At 68.7% G+C, this 18,968-nt stretch overlaps 3 protein-coding genes across 6 annotated transcripts; 1 reads left to right on the top strand and 2 right to left on the bottom strand.

Annotated features, from left to right (window-relative positions):
* Nucleotides 1–514: 514 nt before the first annotated feature.
* CDH1 (cadherin 1) lies at nt 515–8,482 on the bottom strand. Its single transcript, XM_074839621.1, has 16 exons — nt 8,401–8,482; nt 8,171–8,285; nt 5,283–5,518; nt 5,036–5,167; nt 4,788–4,943; nt 4,564–4,708; nt 4,260–4,432; nt 3,827–3,955; nt 3,525–3,710; nt 3,182–3,426; nt 2,935–3,077; nt 2,625–2,849; nt 2,318–2,539; nt 2,113–2,243; nt 1,764–1,907; nt 515–1,609 (listed from the first exon to the last, which is right to left on the bottom strand). Exons 1-16 carry the CDS (start codon nt 8,455–8,457, stop codon nt 1,397–1,399), a joined length of 2,652 nt encoding a protein of 883 aa, XP_074695722.1. The 5' UTR covers nt 8,458–8,482; the 3' UTR covers nt 515–1,396.
* A 721-nt stretch (nt 8,483–9,203) lies between these two features.
* LOC141929641 (B-cadherin) lies at nt 9,204–15,375 on the bottom strand. The gene is made up of 15 exons (XM_074839382.1): nt 15,211–15,375; nt 13,171–13,349; nt 12,974–13,084; nt 12,649–12,804; nt 12,429–12,573; nt 12,160–12,335; nt 11,947–12,075; nt 11,670–11,855; nt 11,188–11,432; nt 10,963–11,105; nt 10,550–10,774; nt 10,246–10,464; nt 10,019–10,149; nt 9,774–9,920; nt 9,204–9,629 (listed from the first exon to the last, which is right to left on the bottom strand). Exons 1-15 carry the CDS (start codon nt 15,356–15,358, stop codon nt 9,417–9,419), a joined length of 2,553 nt encoding a protein of 850 aa, XP_074695483.1. The 5' UTR covers nt 15,359–15,375; the 3' UTR covers nt 9,204–9,416.
* On the top strand, nt 15,335–18,930 carry LOC141929643 (cadherin-1-like). 4 transcript variants are annotated; one of them, XM_074839389.1, is made up of 9 exons: nt 15,335–15,457; nt 16,634–16,765; nt 16,858–17,013; nt 17,093–17,237; nt 17,317–17,492; nt 17,574–17,663; nt 18,282–18,424; nt 18,565–18,700; nt 18,776–18,930. In XM_074839389.1, exons 4-9 carry the CDS (start codon nt 17,141–17,143, stop codon nt 18,863–18,865), a joined length of 732 nt encoding a protein of 243 aa, XP_074695490.1. In that variant the 5' UTR covers nt 15,335–15,457; nt 16,634–16,765; nt 16,858–17,013; nt 17,093–17,140; the 3' UTR covers nt 18,866–18,930. The 4 variants fall into 4 exon arrangements, with proteins under 4 accessions (XP_074695490.1, XP_074695488.1, XP_074695485.1 ...); XM_074839387.1 differs by lacking the exon at nt 15,335–15,457 and adding an exon at nt 15,703–16,531 and having other exon boundaries at nt 18,565–18,672; XM_074839384.1 differs by lacking the exon at nt 15,335–15,457 and adding an exon at nt 16,277–16,531.
* Nucleotides 18,931–18,968: the final 38 nt, after the last annotated feature.

Genomic DNA, 18,968 nt, shown 5'->3' on the forward strand with positions numbered 1-18,968 from the left:
TGCTGTGTGTTTGAAAGCCTGCAGGCACCGCAGAGCCTGTTACTCTTGTGTTTCCTTACAGGGCAGGGCCTCTGAAGGGAGGTCACCGCAATTACAGGGTTGGACAAACATCAGTGATCTCTCAGCTTGCTAACAGCCTCGCCTCTGCTGCGTGACTTGCGCGGGGCAGGGCCTTGGGCCGGGCACTGCGCACACAGGGCGCAGCTACCACGATAAGGCACAAGCTGGGTTTTCATGCCGTGTTCTGCTCCTCCTTTCTAAGTCCAGGCAGACTTGGCACAAGGCAAAGCCCGGAGGTGCTGTTAGCTGGCGGCCCTGCCTCCTCACGGCTGCTGGTGCTGTGAAAACACGTGCTCTGGTACGGATCCATCCCTGTTAGGCAGAGCCGAGCGTTTGCCGTCTGCCTTCGGAGGCATCAGCGGCTGTGGGCGTGCCAAGGCTGTCTCTGTGGGGCAAGCCTGCCTCTGAGCACAGACACAGTGAAACCAGCAGAGCTGCGTGCCGAGAAAAGGGCTTTTGGTTTTCTTAAAACAATTTATTTCAATTTTATATAAAAACCATACAATCAATTAATACTAGGCCATTGTTGGCTTCCCAGCTCACATCACACCCTTTTCCCATGATAAAAAATACAAACCACGACAACAGCTAAACACAGAGTTCAGAATTTCAGTAAAGCCGTTTGATTTCCAAAAGCGCCTTTCATTGACTGCACAATAATTACACCTGGCACGACACAGAAGGAAATCATATAATCTGGGATACAGAAAAATAGAAATCTGCCTGCATGTACTCTTATCAAATATAATTCCCTCATGTACAGCGCGTGATGGCACATCTTTGGTCTGCGTTATCGATCACCTCACCCCGCTCCGGCAGAGGTGCGGTGCCAGCACCGCCCCGCTTCTCCGGTGCTGGGTTTGCAAGCCGCGTGCGGCAGCAGGTCGGCGGTTGTGTCGGGGCTGGGAGCATGAGGTATTTCGGAGAGCGCCAGAGAAGCCCTTTTTCCCCCACAGCAAAGGGAGGGAGGCTGTAGGGGCCTATCCCTGCTGGGGAAGAGGAGCTGACCCTGGCCCGTGCAGCCAGAAGCGCCTCGGCTCCAGGACAGGGAATGGACTGAACGGTTCCATGCCCTGCCTGGAGCTGAGGGGGGCCAGGAAACACACAGGCTCCCCAAAAACCCCCCCCAGCCCCGGTGACACTGAGCTTCCCCTGTGCTGAATGAGGGGGACATGGACACCAGGTTGAGGGAGTGTTGGAGAGGGGTTCAGCTGCCCCACACCGGGCAAAGGCCGACGTGAGGCCCGTGGGGTGAAATGAGGTGAGCTGCCTGCGCCAGGCGGCTGCTGGCCAGGCCGGGGCCGGGGCCAGGGCCAGGGCCGGGGCCGGGGGGGTCCTATTCGTCGTCCTCCCCCCCGCCGTAGAGGTCCGCCAGCTTCTTGAAGCGGCTGCCCCAGTCGTTGAGGTAGTCATAGTCCTGGTCGCGGTCGGAGGCAGAGGAGTTCAGGGAGCTGAGCGAGGTGGCCTCCGAGCCGCTGCCCTCGTAGTCAAACACCAGCAGGGAGTCGTAGGGGGGGGCCGTGGGGTCCGTGTCGGCCGCCTTCAGGTTCTGGGTGGGGGGTGGGGGTGGCAGAGGGGTCAGCACCCGGCCCCCCTGCACTGGGGATGCTGCCAGCTGGGGGGCACCCCAATGGTGCCAGCACGGATGGGGGCTTCATCTCTGCCCCCCCCCACCCCGAGCACCGCACAGGGCCGGGCCTCACCTCATCGATGAAGTTTCCGATCTCATCGGGGTTGGCGGGGCGGGGCCGGTACTGGGGGGCCGGCATGAGGGTGGGGGCCACATCGTTGCGGATCACCTCAGGGCGGGCGTCCAGGCCCCGGTGCAGCTGGCTCAGGTCATAGTCCTGCGTGGGGGACATGAGGAGATGACACTCAAGGGATGGCCACGGGCACCGCCACACTGGCACCCGGGGCACTGTGGCAGGAGGGGACGTGGTGGGGAGCAGGTCTGTGGCAGCCTTGTGCACCCCAAACATCGGTCGTGGCTCGGGGAGGGTGTTGCAGGGACCCCCCCCGCAGGCAGGGTCTGGCCTGGCACAGTCACCTTACCTGATCTTCCTCACCGCCACCCTCCTCATCGTAGTGGTAGACGTTGTCCCTCATGTCATCCTCGGGCGGGAGCAGCGGCTCCTTCACCACCTTCCTCCGCCTGGCGAAGAGCAGCAGCAGCAGCAGCAGGACTGCGGGTGGAGGACAGCGGTGTCAGGGCGAGGGTGGCCCTGTTGTCCCCATCCCTGACCCCGCCGATACTCACTCAGCAGCGCCAAGATGCCCCCCAGGATGCCCAGGATGGCGGGGACGCCCAGCCCGCTGGCAATGAACGCTCGCCGCTCGCAGTTTTTAGCCGGCCCTTCGCAGTCGCACACCTGAGCTTTGACCGTCGTCACCTGTGCCTTGCCCTGCGCGTCCATCAGCTTGAGGAAGATGTTGTACTCCCCTGGCTCCAGCTCCTTCGTCAGCCTCAGCACCAGCAGGTCTTGCAGCAGAGAGAGGCGTCAGACTCCGAGACAGATCCCTGCTCCTCTCCCCATGCCGAGGGCTGGTAGCCAAGTGACACCTACCTTGTCTGATCACCTTGACAGTCCAGTTGGTACTGGAGCCGTGCTGCAGCTCTGCCTGGAAGGGGTACGTGTTGGGGGGCAGATCCTTGTCGACGATGTTCAGCGTCTGCTCCTCGGGCTGCCGGTTGCAGATGTCAAAGAGCCGAGGCTCCGGCATGGGCCCGTTGTCATTCACGTCCTGGAGGTGGAGGAGCAGCGTCCCCGTGCCGGTGGCATCCGGCGACCCTGTGGGGCCAAGGGTTAGCAAGGCACCTGGGGAGGGGGTCCTGGCCCCTGGCATCCCAGGGGGACAGGGCAGGGTGCTGCTCACCACTGTCCACGGCCAGGACGATGGCCTTGTAGGTGCTGTTGATGGCATGCACCGACTCTCGGTCCAGCGGCTGGGCCACCGTGACGATGCCGTTCTCGGGGTCGATGGCCAGCCACCCCGCAGGGTCGCTGCCCATGCGGTACCTGCGGCAAGCGGGGGGTCAGCGGCGGGGGGACGCTTTGCGGCAGGGGAAGGGGGGCACAGCACGGTGCGGGCCCTCCCCCACCAACCTCCCACACACACTCACATGATTTTCTGCCTCTGATCCTTGTCCGGGTCCTGGGCCGTGTAGGAGGTGACCTCGTGGCCCAGTGGCAGGTCCTCTGTCACCTCCACCCTCTTGACTGGGGGCACGAAGATGGGAGCTTCATTTGTGTCTCCAACGACCACCTGGACGCTGGCCGTGGAGAGCGACAGCGGCACGGTGAAGGGGACGGCGTTCTCCACTGTCACCACCAGGTTGTACTTGCTCTTGGTCTCGTAATCCAGGCCCTGGATAGGATTATATGTAGGAGAGAGAAGCCACGGTAGCGCCGGTGCTGGCAGGGAGGCAGCTGGCACCGGGGCAGCTGCGCAGTGGCAGGACCCACCTTGGCGGTTTTCAGGATGCCGTCGTTGTTTTTGGGGTCAGTGGTGATGCTGAAATCACCGTCCTGGTCCCCGCTTTTGATGCGGTAGACGGCTTGCCAGGCAGGAGAGCCCTGCATATCCTTGTCTGTCACGTGCAGCCGGGTCACCACCACCCCCACCTCATTCTCGTTCACTCTCCCCTCGTACTGCAAGAGAGGGGACAGGGGATGGTCACCCGGGTGGTCCCGGGCTCTCTGGGGCAGGGGGGGACTCGTGCTGTGACGGCCCGGGGAGTGCAGCTCGCAGGAGCCAGCTCAGGTACCATGGTGGGATTGAAGATAGGAGAGTTGTCATTGGCGTCAGTGACTTCCACAATGGCAGTGGCGGTGTTGGTCAGGCCGTTGCCCTCCTGGTCCGCAGCTTGGATGATCAGCGTGTAGTTGGGAGTCGTCTGCAAGCCAAAAACCACGGCGGTTAGGGCAGGGATGGGGTCTGGCGTGTGCCCCTCTGCCAGGGGCATCGCCTGCCTGCTCTTCCACCCTTCTCCACACACCACCAGCACAGACACTTGCTGATGTCCCCAAAGGGCTGGCAGTCCACCCGCTCCTAACAGGCTCGGGGCTGCAGACACCCCCAGAGCAGGGGACCCAGGGATGGCAAGTCTCTGAACGAGCTGGAGCCCGGAGCTCCAGCAGCCCCAGTCCCCGTGGCAAGTCCCACGGCATGGTCCCCCAGGACGTGGCGAGGACGCCCACCTCCCGGTCCAGCCCGGTGCCGATGACACTGATGATGCCCCTCTCCGGGTCGATGGTGAACATCTGTTGCGCGCTCTTGGGCTCCTCACTGAGGATGGAGTAGCCGATGATGCCGTTGTTCACGTTGACCCCGTCGTCTGCGTCAGTGGCATTGACGGTCATCACAGATGTGCCTGGGCACGGGGACAAGCAACAGAGATTTCACTTGTGGCACAAACCCCACCGGACACCCTGGCACAGCTCTGGCTCAGGGCTCTGTGCAGGCCCAGCCGTGGGGCCCCCAGCTTGCCAGTCCCCCACACACCCGGCTTCGCGTTCTCCTCAATGTAGCCGATGAAGACTTGCTTGGTGAAGACGGGCCGGTTGTCGTTCTGGTCGGTCACGGTGATGATGATCTCCATGGGGTCCTCCACGGGCTGCCCGCTGGCCGACACGGCGTGGGAGAAGAGCTGCGAGAGGCACTGTCAGCCCCCCCACAACACGCTCTCCCCTCGTCCCCTCCCCACCCCGGCCCCCCCCTCCACTCACAAAATATTTATCGATCTCCTCCCGGTCCAGCGGTTTCGTCACCTCCAGCCACCCCGTCTCCCGCTCGATGGTGAAGACCCCCACGGGGGGGCTGTCCGCCCCCTGCCCCGTGATGCTGTAGAAAACCTTTGTCTCCTTGTCCTTGTTGGATTTGATCTGGCGCCAAGATGCAGGGGCGGTTGTTAGAGGGGTCCCAGCGTTCCGGGGACCCCCTCCACCCTGCAGCCCGTCCCCGTGGGGCCGCGTACCTGCACCAGCTTTTTGGGGAAGGGTCCCCGCTCGTTCTCGGGGCAGTTGATGGGGGGGATGACCCAGTCCCTCTTCTGCCGCCGAAGGCCATGGCTGTGCTCGGGGAAGGTCAGCACGTCGGGCGCCGTGTCCTGCGGGATGGAGAGTGGCTCCGCTTGGTGCCGGCACCTTGCCGAGCCCTCTGCATGCTCTCCCCTGGCGAGGGGGGCTGTCGTGACCCCACAGAGGGCGGGGGCTGTGCTTTACCTGCTGCTGCTGGTGGTGGTTGTGGCGGTGGTGATGGTGCCACCGCCTGCGCAGGGTCACCCTGGCCGAGTGCTTTTTGCCCGCAGCATCCCAGGTGTAGATGGTGAAGCTGATCTCCCGCCGCTGGAGCTGCAGGGGCCGGGTGGCAGAGACGACACCGTCCCTGCTCACCTTGAACCGCGTGTCATCTGGGAGGTACACGGCGTGCTGCCGCTCGCCGCAGTCCGCAAAGCTCACTGGGGACAGGGCGAGCGAGTGGGCAGGGGTCTCCCGGTGCTGCCCGGCACATCCCGGTGCTGCCTGGCACACCCCCCTGGCATGGTGCATCCCCACGCGTGGCACGTCACCCTGCCCGTGGCAGCGGGTGCTGTGGCACCCAGCCCACCCTGGCACCCTCCAACGCCTCTGCTGTGGGGGACAGCCGGCCCCCCCCACGGACCGGGGCGGATGGTGTCCTGGTGTCACCAGCTTGGCAACTTACTGGGACGCAGTACGAGCCATGACCGGCACGCGGGGGGCTGTGGCCAGCCCGGGGGGGGAGGCTGGGAGCGGCACGGCAGCGGTCAGCAGGCATCACATGAGCCAGGGCCGCGCTGCCGGGAGCTGCCGAACAAACACCCTTTGTCTGGAGATGGTTTGTTTGTGCCAGCGGCATCCGGGCTGGAGCGCGGCCACCACCGGCCCCGGTGCGACCCGCACCGCAGGAAGGCGACGTGCCCGGGGTGGGAGGCAGCACAGCCCACCCCAACGCCGGGCACGAGGCCGCTGCCGGTGCCGCCGCTGCCGGGGCCCGGTGGGGTTACGTCAGCCCGCATGCAGCCCAGGAATTCGGAAGCGGCGGCGGGACGCGATCGCCGGAGCCCTGAGCTGGGGGCTGCCCCCCCCCACCCGCCGTGGTGCCCCCGACCCAGCCTGGGGAGGACCCGCTGGCACGATGCCAGCGCAGCTTGGCCCCACGGTGGGACCCCCGGCAAAGGCTGGGGGCCGGGGGAGCCGGTGAGGCCGGCTGGGCAGGAACGTGTCGGGGCTGGTGGTGGGGAGAGGCACCCCGGCACCCGTGGGCGCCGGCGCGGTGCTTGGCACCTGGGACCTGGCGCTGTGCCGGATGGGTGCAGCCAGTGGGCAGCCCCCCAGCCCCATGGGTGCAATGAGCGCTCGGGGCTCAGCGCCCGCTCCCCACCCCGCCACCATGCACAACCTGTTTTTCCAGCTCCACAATCCTCAGTCATCCCCTCCAGGGCAGGAGCTGAGGAGAACTGGGGGGGTCCCTCGGGGGGATCCCCCCTTTTTCAGGCTCCCCATGGGGCACTGGAACAACCCCCCCACACTGGAATGGGGACTGGGGCAGCCCCCCCCAAGTCACCCCACATCCTGCAGCGTCTCGCCAGGGCTGGGGACAGGGTGACTCACGGGCAGAGCCAGGTGCCACCACCCCAGTGGTGCCAGAGTTGCGCAACCATGGCCATGCCGGGGTGGTGGGGCGGGGAGGGGGGGGCTCACGTCAGCCGGCGGTCAGCTGGGGCGAAGGCTCAGCGAGCGTCACATCCTGCCAGCACACCCGCTGGTTTCACCCGAGTTTCACTGTGACTGTAGACTCTCGAGCTTCCCCCATCCAGGGCTGATGGGGGGGGGGGGAACGTCCCACCCACCGCTGCGTCCCATGTCACCCCACAGATCCCCCACCACCACCCCCCGACCCGCCGAGCAGGGCCGCAGGGTCCTGGCCCGGTGCAGGGGACACCATGGCCCCCGCGCAGGTGTTCCCTCCCTGGCCCAGGCGCCACGCGGGGCCTGTCCAGACCTGTTGGAGGGAAAACACCGCACTCAGCTCATCAGCCTAATTACAGGCCGGCTCATCAGCCCGCCCTCACCGCGGCCTGGCCGGGGGCTGTGTTGTGCTGCGTGGCGTGGCGGGGGGGGTGGCACTGCCGAGCGTCCACTGCGCTCGTCCGCCCGGGCATTGCCGTGGCGTGGCCGGGCATCGCCAGGCTGGCACGTGGCCTATACGGGCAGGTGGCCCCATCCCTCCTCCCACGCCCCGTCTCCACCCGGGACCCAAAATGTAGAAGCGCCGGCGCTGGGACGGGGGATTTCCAGCAGGTCCCGGTTCTGGAGACGCGTGGCCGCCCATCACCCTGGTATCGGGCATGGCCCCAGCGGACACAGGCTGCAGCTGGGCGGCTTCGTGTTAATGATTAACCAATAAGCTAACGAACGGAGGCACGGGGCAGGGTCCAGCTCACAGCTCGATGCCCACAGCGCAGGCAAAGCGCCTCTGGAGCTGGGGGGTGGTTTGGGAGCCCCAGGTGTGGCTCTCGCCGCTCTGCACCCCTCATCCCCACGCCGGCGGTGCCGCCACCACCGTCAACCTGCCAACTGCGGCCACGCAGGCGGGGCTCAGCCCCAGCACCAGGGATTTTGTGCAGTGGCGGGGGGACGCCGCCATCCCCACGCCAAGGGGAGGCCACGCCGGGGGCTCCGTGGCCACGACAGGCGGGTTTGCCCCCGTGAGCCCCGGGTGCGGGGCAGGACGGGTGCCGGCGTGGCCCCACGCCCCGGCCTACCAGCCCCAACAGGCCTGCGGTGCCTGAGTCAGCGCCGCCCGCGCCGGCGCACCCCGGGGAGAGGCACCCGCTGCCCCCGCGCCACGACACCATCCTGCCGTGCTGGGAGCACCGGCACCCGCGTGGCCCCTCGGCCAGGCCCCAGAGCCACAGCTCTGTCCCCAACACCACCGCCTCGTCCCCAACACCACAGCCTCGTCCCCACGGTGCCAGGCAGAGACTGTCCCCATTGCCGCCCCAGCACCCCACGGGCATGGGGCCACGGCTTCGTCCCCCATTGCCACCTCCAGCCCGTCCTCGCGTTTCCCCGCCACGCCGCCTCACCTCGCCCCAGCGCCCGTCCCGCCGCCACGCTCTCCTGCGGCACCGTGAGGGCGAAGGTCTCCGCGGTGAAACCGGGCTGGCAGGACGCTGCCCGCTCGCACAACCGGTGACCAGCCTGCCCGGAGAGAGCGGTCAGCCCCGGGGAGGGTCCCAGAGTCCCGGGGAGGGTCCCACGGTCCCGGGGAGGGTCCCAGAGCCCCGGGTAAAGGTCCCACGGTCCCGTCCCTCACCTGGAGCAGGAGCAGGAGGAGGCAGAGCAGGGCCGGGCAGCCCCTCCGCCACCCCATAGCTGCCGGTGCGATCGGGGCGCTGCCGCCGCGGAGCCGCAGGTGGGGTCCGGTCCACGGTCCCGCCCCGCCCCGCAGGTGCCGGCCCCCCCGCCTCTTTCCCTCCCCCGGGGGGAACCGCCCCGCCCCGCCCCGCCAGGAGGCGGTGCTGCCCCGCCCGCCCCCGCCACCGGCCCCCGGTGTCCCGGTCCCGGCCGTGCAGCCCCCGGGGCGTGGGAAGCTCCGTGGGTGCCCGTCCAGGGCGGTGGGAGCTTGGGGGGGGGGGAAAACATCCCCCGGGATGCTGCAGCCCTCCCCTCATCCCTCTCCGTGTCCCAGAAAAGCTGGGGGTGATCCCACGACATGGAGAAATCGCCCACCCGGACCCCCAGCCAACCCAGCGAGGGGCAGAGTCTGGCTTGGGGGGGGGCTCAGTGCCCTGCCCGTGTCCCCCTGCACCCCACGGGGACAGAGACATCCTGGGGGAGCCCCCAGTGATGGGGGGGGGGGGGGCATGGGCACTGTCCCCCCATCCCAGGGCTGTGCTGTGGCTGTGGGTACCACGCTGGGGCAGGGAGCAGCTACAGGCAAGGGGCTGGGGGAGACACAGTGGAGCTGGGGGGGGGGCACAGTGGAGCTGTGGGGGGGGGGGGCACAGTGGAGCTGGGGGTGGCAGAAGCTCCCCAGGAGCCTCCCCCAGGGCACAAAGGCAGGCAGAGGGAAAAAACCAAACCACATCCTTTATTAAAACTTACACCAGCACCCGCTCACCTCATCTGTAGCATCACACTACCTTTATTTGATATGTTTTTAAAAAAAAAAGAAAAAAAAGTAATAACCAAGAAAAAATACAGGAAGGGATGGCGAAGGGGGCTGCCGCCGAGGTGGGGGGCACGGCGGGAGGGGGCAGCCCCAAGGCACAGGCAGCGATAAGGCGTGGGGTAAGGTGGGGGGGCAGCAGGGCTGGGGCCGGGGGGGTCCTATTCGTCGTCCTCCCCCCCGCCGTAGAGGTCCGCCAGCTTCTTGAAGCGGTTGCCCCAGTCGTTGAGGTAGTCATAGTCCTGGTCGCGGTCGGAGGCAGAGGAGTTGAGGGAGCTGAGCGAGGTGGCCTCCGAGCCGCTGCCCTCGTAGTCAAACACCAGCAGGGAGTCGTAGGGGGGGGCCGTGGGGTCCGTGTCGGCCGCCTTCAGGTTCTGGGGGGGGTGGGGGGTGGGTGGCAGAGGGGTCAGCACCCGGTCCCCTGCACCAGGGACGCTGCCGGGTGGGATGGATCGGGGGGACAGTGCCAAACCCCAAACTTCATCCCCCGGTCCCCCCCTCCCCGGGCCAGGGCTCACCTCCTCGATGAAGGTGCCGATGTCATCGGGGTTGGCGGGGCGGGGCCGGTACTGGGGGGCTGGCAGGAGGGTGGGGGCCACGTCGTTGCGGAGCAGCACTTCGGGGCGGGCGTCCAGGCCCCGGTGCAGCTGCCGCAGGTCATAGTCCTGGGGGACACAAACACACATGACACGATGGAGAGGGGCAGGGTGAGAGCCACGTGCTTGCACACACACACCCCCCTCAGGTCCCCCAGCACACCCACCTGATCCTCCTCGCCACCTCCCTCCTCCCCGTAGTAAAAGACGTTGTCCCGCGTGTCATCCTCAGGCAGCAGCAGCGGCTCCTTCGTCACCTTCCTCCTCCGCATGAAGAGCAGCAACAGCAGCAGGATGACTGATGGGGGAGAGGCAGCATCAGCAGGGACAACCCCCCCTAGTCTCTCTGCCCCATAGTGGGGGCAGCCCCGCAGCCCCAGGGCCCCCCACTCACGCAGCAAGGCCAGGAGGGCACCGAGGGCGGCGAGGACGAAGGGCAGGCCGGTGGCGGGTTGGGGTCTCTGGGGACAGCCCTGCGCCGGCCCCTCACAGTCGCAGACGCGCGCGGTGATGACGGTGAGCTGGGCTTTGCCCGCCCGGTCGAGGAGCCGCAGGTAGACACTGTACAAATCCGGCTCCAGCGGTGCCACCAGCCGCAGGGTGACCGTGTCACCTGTGTGAGACGGGTAGCTCGTGGCAGCGGGGACACGCACTAGTAAAAGCCGCCACGGCAGCGCCAAATATCCCCCCGGCATTACCTTCATCGCCGACCTCCACAGCCCAGCTGGCTCCCGAGCCGTGGCTGAGCTCAGCGCGGAAGGGGCCGGTGTTGGGGGGCAGGTCCCTGTCAGTCACGGTGAGGACTTGGGGCTGGGGGCTGCGGTTGCAGACGGTGACGTCCCGGGGCTCGGCCTCGGGGCCGTGGTCATTCACGTCGAGCAGGGTGAGGAGCAGCGTGCCAGTGCCCGTGGCGGGTGGCGAGCCTGCAGGGACGAGCGATGCTGGAGGTGGGGAGGCTCCCCAAAACCAGGACCCTCACGGGGACGAGGATGCCCCAAGCAGGGGTGGGGACAGGCAGCCCCCGGCACTGCTCCGTGCTGGAGCTGGGACACGGTTCCTGGTGTCCCTCACGCGGGATGGGGGGGAACAAGGGCCGCTTCCCAGCCCTCACCATCATCCACGGCCAGCAGCATGGCGGTGTAGGTGCTGTTCTTGGTGAAGGGGGACTCGCGGTCCAGGTGGTCCCGTGCCGTCACGAGGCCGTTTTCGGGATGCACGGCCAGCCAGCCTGCCGGGTCATGCCCCACCAGGTACCTGGGGGACAAAGGGGAGCTGGTGCCGTGGTGGAGGGGGGCAGTGGGGGCCCCCCCCAGACCCCAACTCCAGTTCTACTCACTTGATCCTCTGCCCCTGGGCTTTGTCAGGGTCCTGGGCCATGCAGGAGGCGAGGGTCTGCCCCGGGGGCACGTCCTCCGGCACCTCCGCCACCCGCACCAGGGGGTCGAAGACGGGCGCCTCGTTGACGTCCTCCACGTTGACCGTCACTGTGGCGGTGGCCGTCGGCAGCTTGACGGCGAAGGGGGCCTCGTTGGCCACGGCCACGTGGAGCACGAACTGCTTCTTGGCCTCGTAGTCCAAACCCTGGGAGAGGAGAGGAGAGGAGAGGAGAGGAGAGGAGAGGAGAGGAGAGGAGAGGAGAGGAGAGGAGAGGAGAGGAGAGGAGAGGAGAGGAGAGGAGAGGGGAGGGGAGGGGAGGGGAGGGGAGGGGAGGGGAGGGGAGGGGAGGGGAGGGGAGGGGAGGGGAGGGGAGGGACAGGCAGCACCCCGCCACGGGCAGCGATGGGGGGACACACGGGGTCAGGGGACACACACACGCACCTTGGCAGTGCGGAGGATGCCCTCGTTGCTGGCGGGGTCAGTGGCGATGGCAAAGGCGCTTCCCTCGTTGCCGCGCAGGATGGAGTAGACGGCTCGCCATGCCGGTGTGCTTGGCTCGTCCAGGTCAGTGACGGTCAACCGGGCCACCTCCCGCCCGGCCTCGTTCTCCGGCACGGCCGCCTCGTACTGCAGGTGTGAGGCCACCGTCAGTGCCGCAGCCCCGGCCCGCAGGGAGAGGGTCCCGCTGCGGCGGGGGGTGGGGGGGGCTCTGCATTACCATTTTGGGGTCAAATTCGGGGGCGTTGTCATTGACGTCCGCAATCTCGATCATCGCCAGCGCCGTCGTGGTCAGCCCCTCGCCGTCCAGGTCGGCTGCTTGCACGGTCAGCGTGTACTCCCGCACGCGCTGCGACGGACAGACAGACAGACGCCCCGTCAGCCGAGGGGCTTGGGGCGGGGACCGCCCGCCCCGCGGTGCTGCAGAACCCACCTCCCGGTCGAGGCCGCTGGCGATGACGCTGAGTGTGCCTGTGGCCTTGTTGATGGTGAACATGTGGGGATGGGGCTCGCGCGGCTCCTGGCTGAGGATGGAGTAGGCGATGACGCCGTTGTAGGTCTCCACCGCATCGTCCGCGTCTGTGGCCGTCACCTGCATCACGGAGGTGCCTGGGGACGGGGACATCACGGTGAGCGGAGGGGACGGGACACCCCCTCGGGGACGGTGCCGAGGTGGAGCTTCCCCGTGGTGCAGGGTCCTACCCGGCAAAGCGCCCTCGGGCACGGAGCCCCTGAAGACCTCACGGGTGAACTGGGGCTTGTTGTCGTTCTGGTCCGTCACGGTGACGATGATCTCCATCGGCTCCTCCACCGGTTTGCCGTTCTCAGACACAGCGTGGGAGAAGAGCTGCGAGGCGGAGGGATGAGGTGGGGGTGTGTCCCCCCCACCACCACACCACGGACTCCCCCAGCAGGGACCTACGTGGTATTTGTCGATGCGCTCCCGGTCCAGCGGCTGCGTCACCTTCATCCAACCCGACTCCTTCTCGATGGTGAAGACGCCCTCGGGGGGGGCGTCCGCCCCCTGCCCGGTGATGCTGTAGAAGATCTTGGAGTCTCTGTCCCGGTTGGATTTGATCTGGAGGGGGCGAACATGGCCGGGGGTGTGTGTGTGTGTGTGTCAGCGCCCACCCTTGGTGCACACAACCATGCTCAGCCCCCCCCTGCAGCCCATACTCGGAGGGGATGGACCCCCACTCAGCACCCACATCTGCACCCAGCCCCTCCCCAGATCGACCCCCCCATACCTGAACCAGCTTTTTGGGGAAAGGACCTCTCTCATTTTCGGGAACTTTGATGGGGGGGATCACCCAGTCCCTCTTCTGTCTCCTGGGAGCGGCACGAGCCCTGGGGAGCTCCTGCGAGATGGGGGGGGGGGGTCGGGGGGGTGTTATGAGGGTGCCGCCAGATTGGGGGGGGCAGGGGATGGGGTGAGCAGCATTACCTGGGGGGAGCGCCTGCTCCGCACGGGAATTGGGGCAGGGTCTGGCTGGCTGGTGGCATCCCGGGGGGGGACGGTGAGCGCCCTGCCCACCCCCGGCAGCCGCACGGGGCCCCCATCCTCCTGCGCCCCGACGTCGGACTCCTGGGTCCCGTACGGCCCCGCGCAGCCTCCGGAGCTCGCTGTGAGAGGCCGGGGAGGGGTCAGGGTGGCTATGGGGACGGACACACACACACACACACACACACACACACACACACACCCACCCACCTGTCCCCAGCCCTGGGACCCCCCCGCGTCCCCCCCCAGCCTCCCGAGGCAGATCAGGCAGGGGATGCCGGGAGCGGAGGTTTTGGCTTTGTTTCCTCGATGAGGGGAAATTCCTGGGCAGGCAGAGCCCTGCCCCAGCCCCGCCACCCGCTGTGTCACCCCCTCGGGGCTCCCAGCCCCCCATGGCCAGGCTATGGGGCACAACACAGCCCCCCCCCCCCCTCCGCCGCCCCCCAGGACCATGCTGTATCCCCTGGGCTGGATGCGGCCCCGGCCCCTGCACCCCCAGCCGGGAGGCAGGATTAGGGGGGATTAGCGGGGCTAAGCCAGCTCCGGAGGCCGAGCGGCCGGGAGAGCCGAGCGGCCGGGAGAGCCGGGAGGGGATGGGGAGCGGGGCTGGGGGGTGCTGCAGGAGGCGGGGGGGGGAGACGTGGAGTGGGGCAAGGAGCGCTCTGCCCCACGGCTGCCCCACACCAGGACCCACACAGCAGCGCTGAGGGCCCCTCCCAGCCGCGATGGCTGTGATAAGGGACATCAGCGAGGCCGGAATGGCCCCCGGGGGCACAAGGAGCCTTAGGGAGCCCCCAGACCCCGCTGTGGGACCCCCCCCAGCCGCAGCAACCACGGAAGCGGGGGGCTCTGTGTCCGCAGGCCGGCGCTCACCGCCCTCGGGGGGCCGGAGCCCACCGCACCCTCGGAGTCCCCCCTCCCGTGGCGCCGTGCCCAGGTGCTGCCCACGGAGGGGGTTTCACAGTGGCGTGGCCGGTCCGCAGCCCCCTGCCCGCAATGGGGGGGTCGGGCAGAGCCCAGCCCCGCTGCCGGCAGGAGCCGTTGGGCCGAAGGAAGCGGGATGGGGCGTTCGAGGCTGGCGAAGGTCAAGGCCTCTCCTGGCACGGCGGCAGCGCTTCCCGCCGAGGGTTGTTGCTTTTAGTGCTCCGCGGCCATTAGGCGAGCGCTGGCTCCGGCCGCGGCGCCCGAGCAGCCCCGCTCCCCCGGGATGCCACCGAGCCAACGGGCCCCGGCACCGCCAGCACTGGGCCGAGAGCCGGTGGCAACAAGCCTCGGCCCAGCCTCGGGCCAGGCCGGCCGGACTCTGTAGCCCACGGCGCCATGGTGGTGGCCACGGCTGGAGAAGGGTGGTCTTGGGGCAACCAGCCCCATCGCCGCTCGGTGACGGGTGCCCACCCTGAGGGGGACCGGTGGGTGCCCCACGGCTGGACCAGAGGCGCCGGCAGTGGCCACCACCAGCCCCTAAGGGGCCAGACAGGCTGGCTGGGCGCTGCCAGCCCCATGGCCCAGCCCCACTGCTGGGGGCCACCGCCAGCCCCGCGGCCCTTCGCTGGGAAGGGGCAGCCCCCTAGCCCAGCCCCGCAGCCGAGGGGGGGGGGCCACAGCCCTGTGACGCAGGAGCCCGGCCAGCCCCCCCAGCTCAGCCCCACACCCAGAGAAGGGCTCGCCCCACGGCCCAGCCCCACACCTCGGGCAGCGCCAGCTCCCCCCTGCAAGCACCGACCCCGCGGCCCGGGGATGGGGGGGCACAGCCGGCCCCACATCCCGCCCCGCGGCGCGGGGAGCCCCAAAAATAGCCCCACAAACCGGCGAGATTGAAGGGGGGCGGTTCAGAGCCGAGGTAGGGCCCCGCCACCCCCAGCCCGTCCCCGGGGTACACGGCCAAGCGCCCCGATCCCGGCCCGGTGCCCCCCGCCAAGCACCCCGGGGAGGGAACGGGGGGGGGGATCCCGGGTGGAGCCGCGCCCCGACGGCGCCGGTTACCTGGTGCCGGGAGCGGCCCGCGGCGCAGCCCCGGGGGGACGCACGGTCGGGCTGGGGGAGCGGCGAGCGCGGCGGCCGCCGGCAGGAGCGGGAGGAGGAGGAGGAGGAGGATGAAGAGCGGGCAGAGCCCGGAGCGCGGCCCCCGCATGGCCCGTCCGCTGCCGCCGCCGCCGCTCCGGTCGCCGCCCGCCGCGCCCCGCCCCGCCCGCTGCAACGCGCCGCTTCAGGTGAGGCGGTGGCCGCGCAGGTACCGCCCCGCCCCGCCCCGGAGAGCGACCCCCCGTACCCCCCCCGGCACCCCCCGGTACCTCCCGGTACCCCCCCGGCACCCCCCCGGACATTCCCCGGTACTCCCCGGGCAGCCCCTGACACCCCCCGGTACTCCCTGAGCATCCACCGGTACCCCCCGATACCTCCCGGTACATCCCGAGCACCCTCCGGTACCCCCAAGCAACCCTCGGGCACCCTCCGGGCGCCCCCGGTACCTCCCATTCCCCCCCCCGGTTCCCTCCCGGGCACCCTCCGCTTCCTCCGTGCGGCCCCCCCCGGTGCCTCTCTCCCCCCCGGTACCTCTGCGCGACCCCCGTAGGCACCGCCCGGGCATCCCGGTATCTCCGGGCCCCTTCCCGGTCCCACCCTCTGTCCCCTCCATGTGCCTCCGGTACCTCCCGGGCCCCCCCCGGTACCCCCGGGCCGCCGCCCCCCGCAGCTCTCCGGCCCTGGTACCAGCCCCAGACCGACCCATCCCCCTGCCCGGGGCAGGGCTGCGGCTCTTGGGGACCCCCAGAGACACCCCCCGCCGCCACCCCGGGACGCGGTACCTTGTTGGGGGGGGCGGGCACCTCCTGGGGTGGCACCGCGCTGGGCTAGGGGGGCCCCAAGAGTCCAACGGAGGGGGCTCAGCCCCCCGGGGTCCCCGGGGCCGTGTCCCCCCACCATCAGGGGCTGTTGGGGCCCCCCCCAACCTTTAGGCCCATGGGACCCCCAGAGCGAAGCGGGACCCCGAGGGGGTTGGGGGTGCCCTGTGCCCCCCCCCATGTGACAGTGCCCTGGGGGGGGGGGGCGTGTCCTGATCTCCACCATGTCCCCCCCAAACTGGAGCAGCACCCTGTGCGCCGGGTCCCTCCCGGGCACCCCCCCCCACCCCGGGGCTGGGGGTGTCAGTTGGCCCCCACCCCCTGCCCCCTGGCGCGTGCTGGCACCCCTGGGCGGGTGCCGGCCTTTCCCGGCAGGACCTGGCCAAGGTCACGGCCGAGCAGCTGGTGCAGCCGCGGCCATGTTGTCCGGCACCTTCACCCTCCTCCTCTTCCTCCTGCTGCCGGTAAGACTGTCCCGATGAGGCTGAGGGGGTGGGGGGGCAACCTCTGCGCCCCCCTCAATTTCTGCACCCCCCCTGCCCTTTACCCCACTCTCCATCCCGCAGGACGCAGCGCCTGACGTGCCGACCCCCCCCGAGCACAGCCATGGCCTTCGGCGGCAGAAGAGGGACTGGGTCATCCCCCCCATCAACTGCCCCGAGAACGAGCGGGGACCCTTCCCCAAAAAGCTGGTGCAGGTACGCGGCCCCACGGGGACGGGCTGCAGGGTGGAGGGGGTCCCCGGAACGCTGGGACCCCTCTAACAACCGCCCCTGCATCTTGGCGCCAGATCAAATCCAACAAGGACAAGGAGACAAAGGTTTTCTACAGCATCACGGGGCAGGGGGCGGACAGCCCCCCCGTGGGGGTCTTCACCATCGAGCGGGAGACGGGGTGGCTGGAGGTGACGAAACCGCTGGACCGGGAGGAGATCGATAAATATTTTGTGAGTGGAGGGGGGGGCCGGGGTGGGGAGGGGACGAGGGGAGAGCGTGTTGTGGGGGGGCTGACAGTGCCTCTCGCAGCTCTTCTCCCACGCCGTGTCGGCCAGCGGGCAGCCCGTGGAGGACCCCATGGAGATCATCATCACCGTGACCGACCAGAACGACAACCGGCCCGTCTTCACCCAGGCGGTTTTTCACGGCAGCGTGTCGGAGGGGGCTGAGCCGGGTGAGTGCGGCGCCACCGGGTGAGGAGGGGGGGACACACACACACAAGATGGGAGTCACCCCCACCCACTTGTTCCCAGGCACCTCGGTGCTGCAGGTGGTGGCCACGGATGCGGATGACAGCGTCAGCTCCAACCACGGCGTCGTGGTCTACTCCCTCCTGCGCCAGACGCCGAACTGGCCCCAGCCCCACATGTTTGCCATCGATGGCAACACCGGCGTGATCTCAGTGGCCGTGGAGGGGCTGGCGGCACAGGTGAGCCCCCTCAGCAGCCCCCCCCCCCCCCCAGCCTGGCTCTCACCACCGTTTTGGGGGTGACACAGCCCCTTGCTGCAGGTGGCCCCTGAATACACCCTGGAGATTGAGGCGGCCGACATGGCGGGCTACGGGCTGCGGGCCACGGCCACCGTCCACATCCAAGTGCAGGTGAGGCCCCGTACCCCCCCTGGGGGAAGCAAACGGGCAGGATTAGGCCACGGCAAAACCGGATGCAGCCCCCTACGTGCTTGCCGTGCTCCGGGCGCTTTGCAGGCAGGGAGGCGAAGGTTGGGATGGCAACTCCACTGCGGCTTCTCCTGGCCCGGCGCCTCGCCGGGCTCTGGTCCACCAAGCCCCGGGGGGTCCGCGTGGGTGCTGGTGGGGCTCCTGGGTGCACCTCCCAGGGGGAAGCCACCCGCGCCGGCTCGGCCCAGCCGGGGAGGAGCGCCCGGTCCTGCTGCAGCCCCGCGCCGGGAGAGCGACGTCTGGCCGCGCCAGCTTGGTGGGGGGGGGAAAGAGGCCTCTGTGCCAGGAAGGGTGGCCGGGGGGGGACACAAAGGCAGGGGATGGCATCTTGCACGGCCTCGCCAACTGCGGGACCCCAGCCCAGTGAGCCGGAGAGGAGCCAGGTAAGCCACCGGGCGCTCGCCTGTGCCACGCTGGTTTTGGCCAGCAGACAAGGCCGCGGGGGGGGGGTTGGGGGCACTGGGGGGGCTCTGCTGTGGCCCCAGGGGGCAGATGGTGCTGCTGGGACACATCCCAGCCCTGCGTACTCCTCTGCCCCAGGCCGGAGGCGCATCTGGGATGGTGAACGGCTCCCTGACCACCCACGTACTGAACACGGCCACGGGGCTACCAGCGGCCGGCCTCACCGTCCGGCTGGCCCAGCTGGAGGAGCCGGGGCTGCACTGGACGGAGCTGGGGCAGAGGTAGGAGCGCCGGCGGCAGCGAAACGGGTACAGGGGGGCCGCTGCCCGTCCCCCCCGCAAGCTCACCCGAGCCCGAGCCCCACAGCGCTACCAGCAGCAGGGCCGGGGCAACCACCACAGCACGAGCCTTCTCGTTTCAGGCAGACGGACGAGGACGGGCGCTGCCTGCCCCTCCTGCCCGCCGGGCAGGTCAAGGCCGGCACCTACAAGCTGCGCTTCGAGACGGCGGCGTACTGGCAGGGGCTGGGGTATGCCAGCTTCTACCCCTTTGTGGAGGTACGTGGAGCAGGGGCTGGGGGCCACCGGAGCCGGGTGCACACAAGCTGAGCCCCCCCTCTGGCTCTCCCCCAGGTTGTTTTCACCATGATGGACCCGGTGCAGAAGCTGCACATCCCGCTGCTGATCAGCCCCTACTCCTACACCACGTACCGGGGCAGTTAGAGGGGGAAGGCGCGTCCCGCCGCAGGGAATCACGCCACCGCCGCCATTAAAGGCTTCAAAACCGGCATTGTTTGCCTCAAAAAAAAAAAAAAAAAAAAAAAAA

The sequence above is a fragment of the Strix aluco genome, chromosome 14 (genome assembly GCF_031877795.1).
Source record: "Strix aluco isolate bStrAlu1 chromosome 14, bStrAlu1.hap1, whole genome shotgun sequence".
In the NCBI taxonomy this organism is placed as follows: domain Eukaryota; kingdom Metazoa; phylum Chordata; class Aves; order Strigiformes; family Strigidae; genus Strix; species Strix aluco.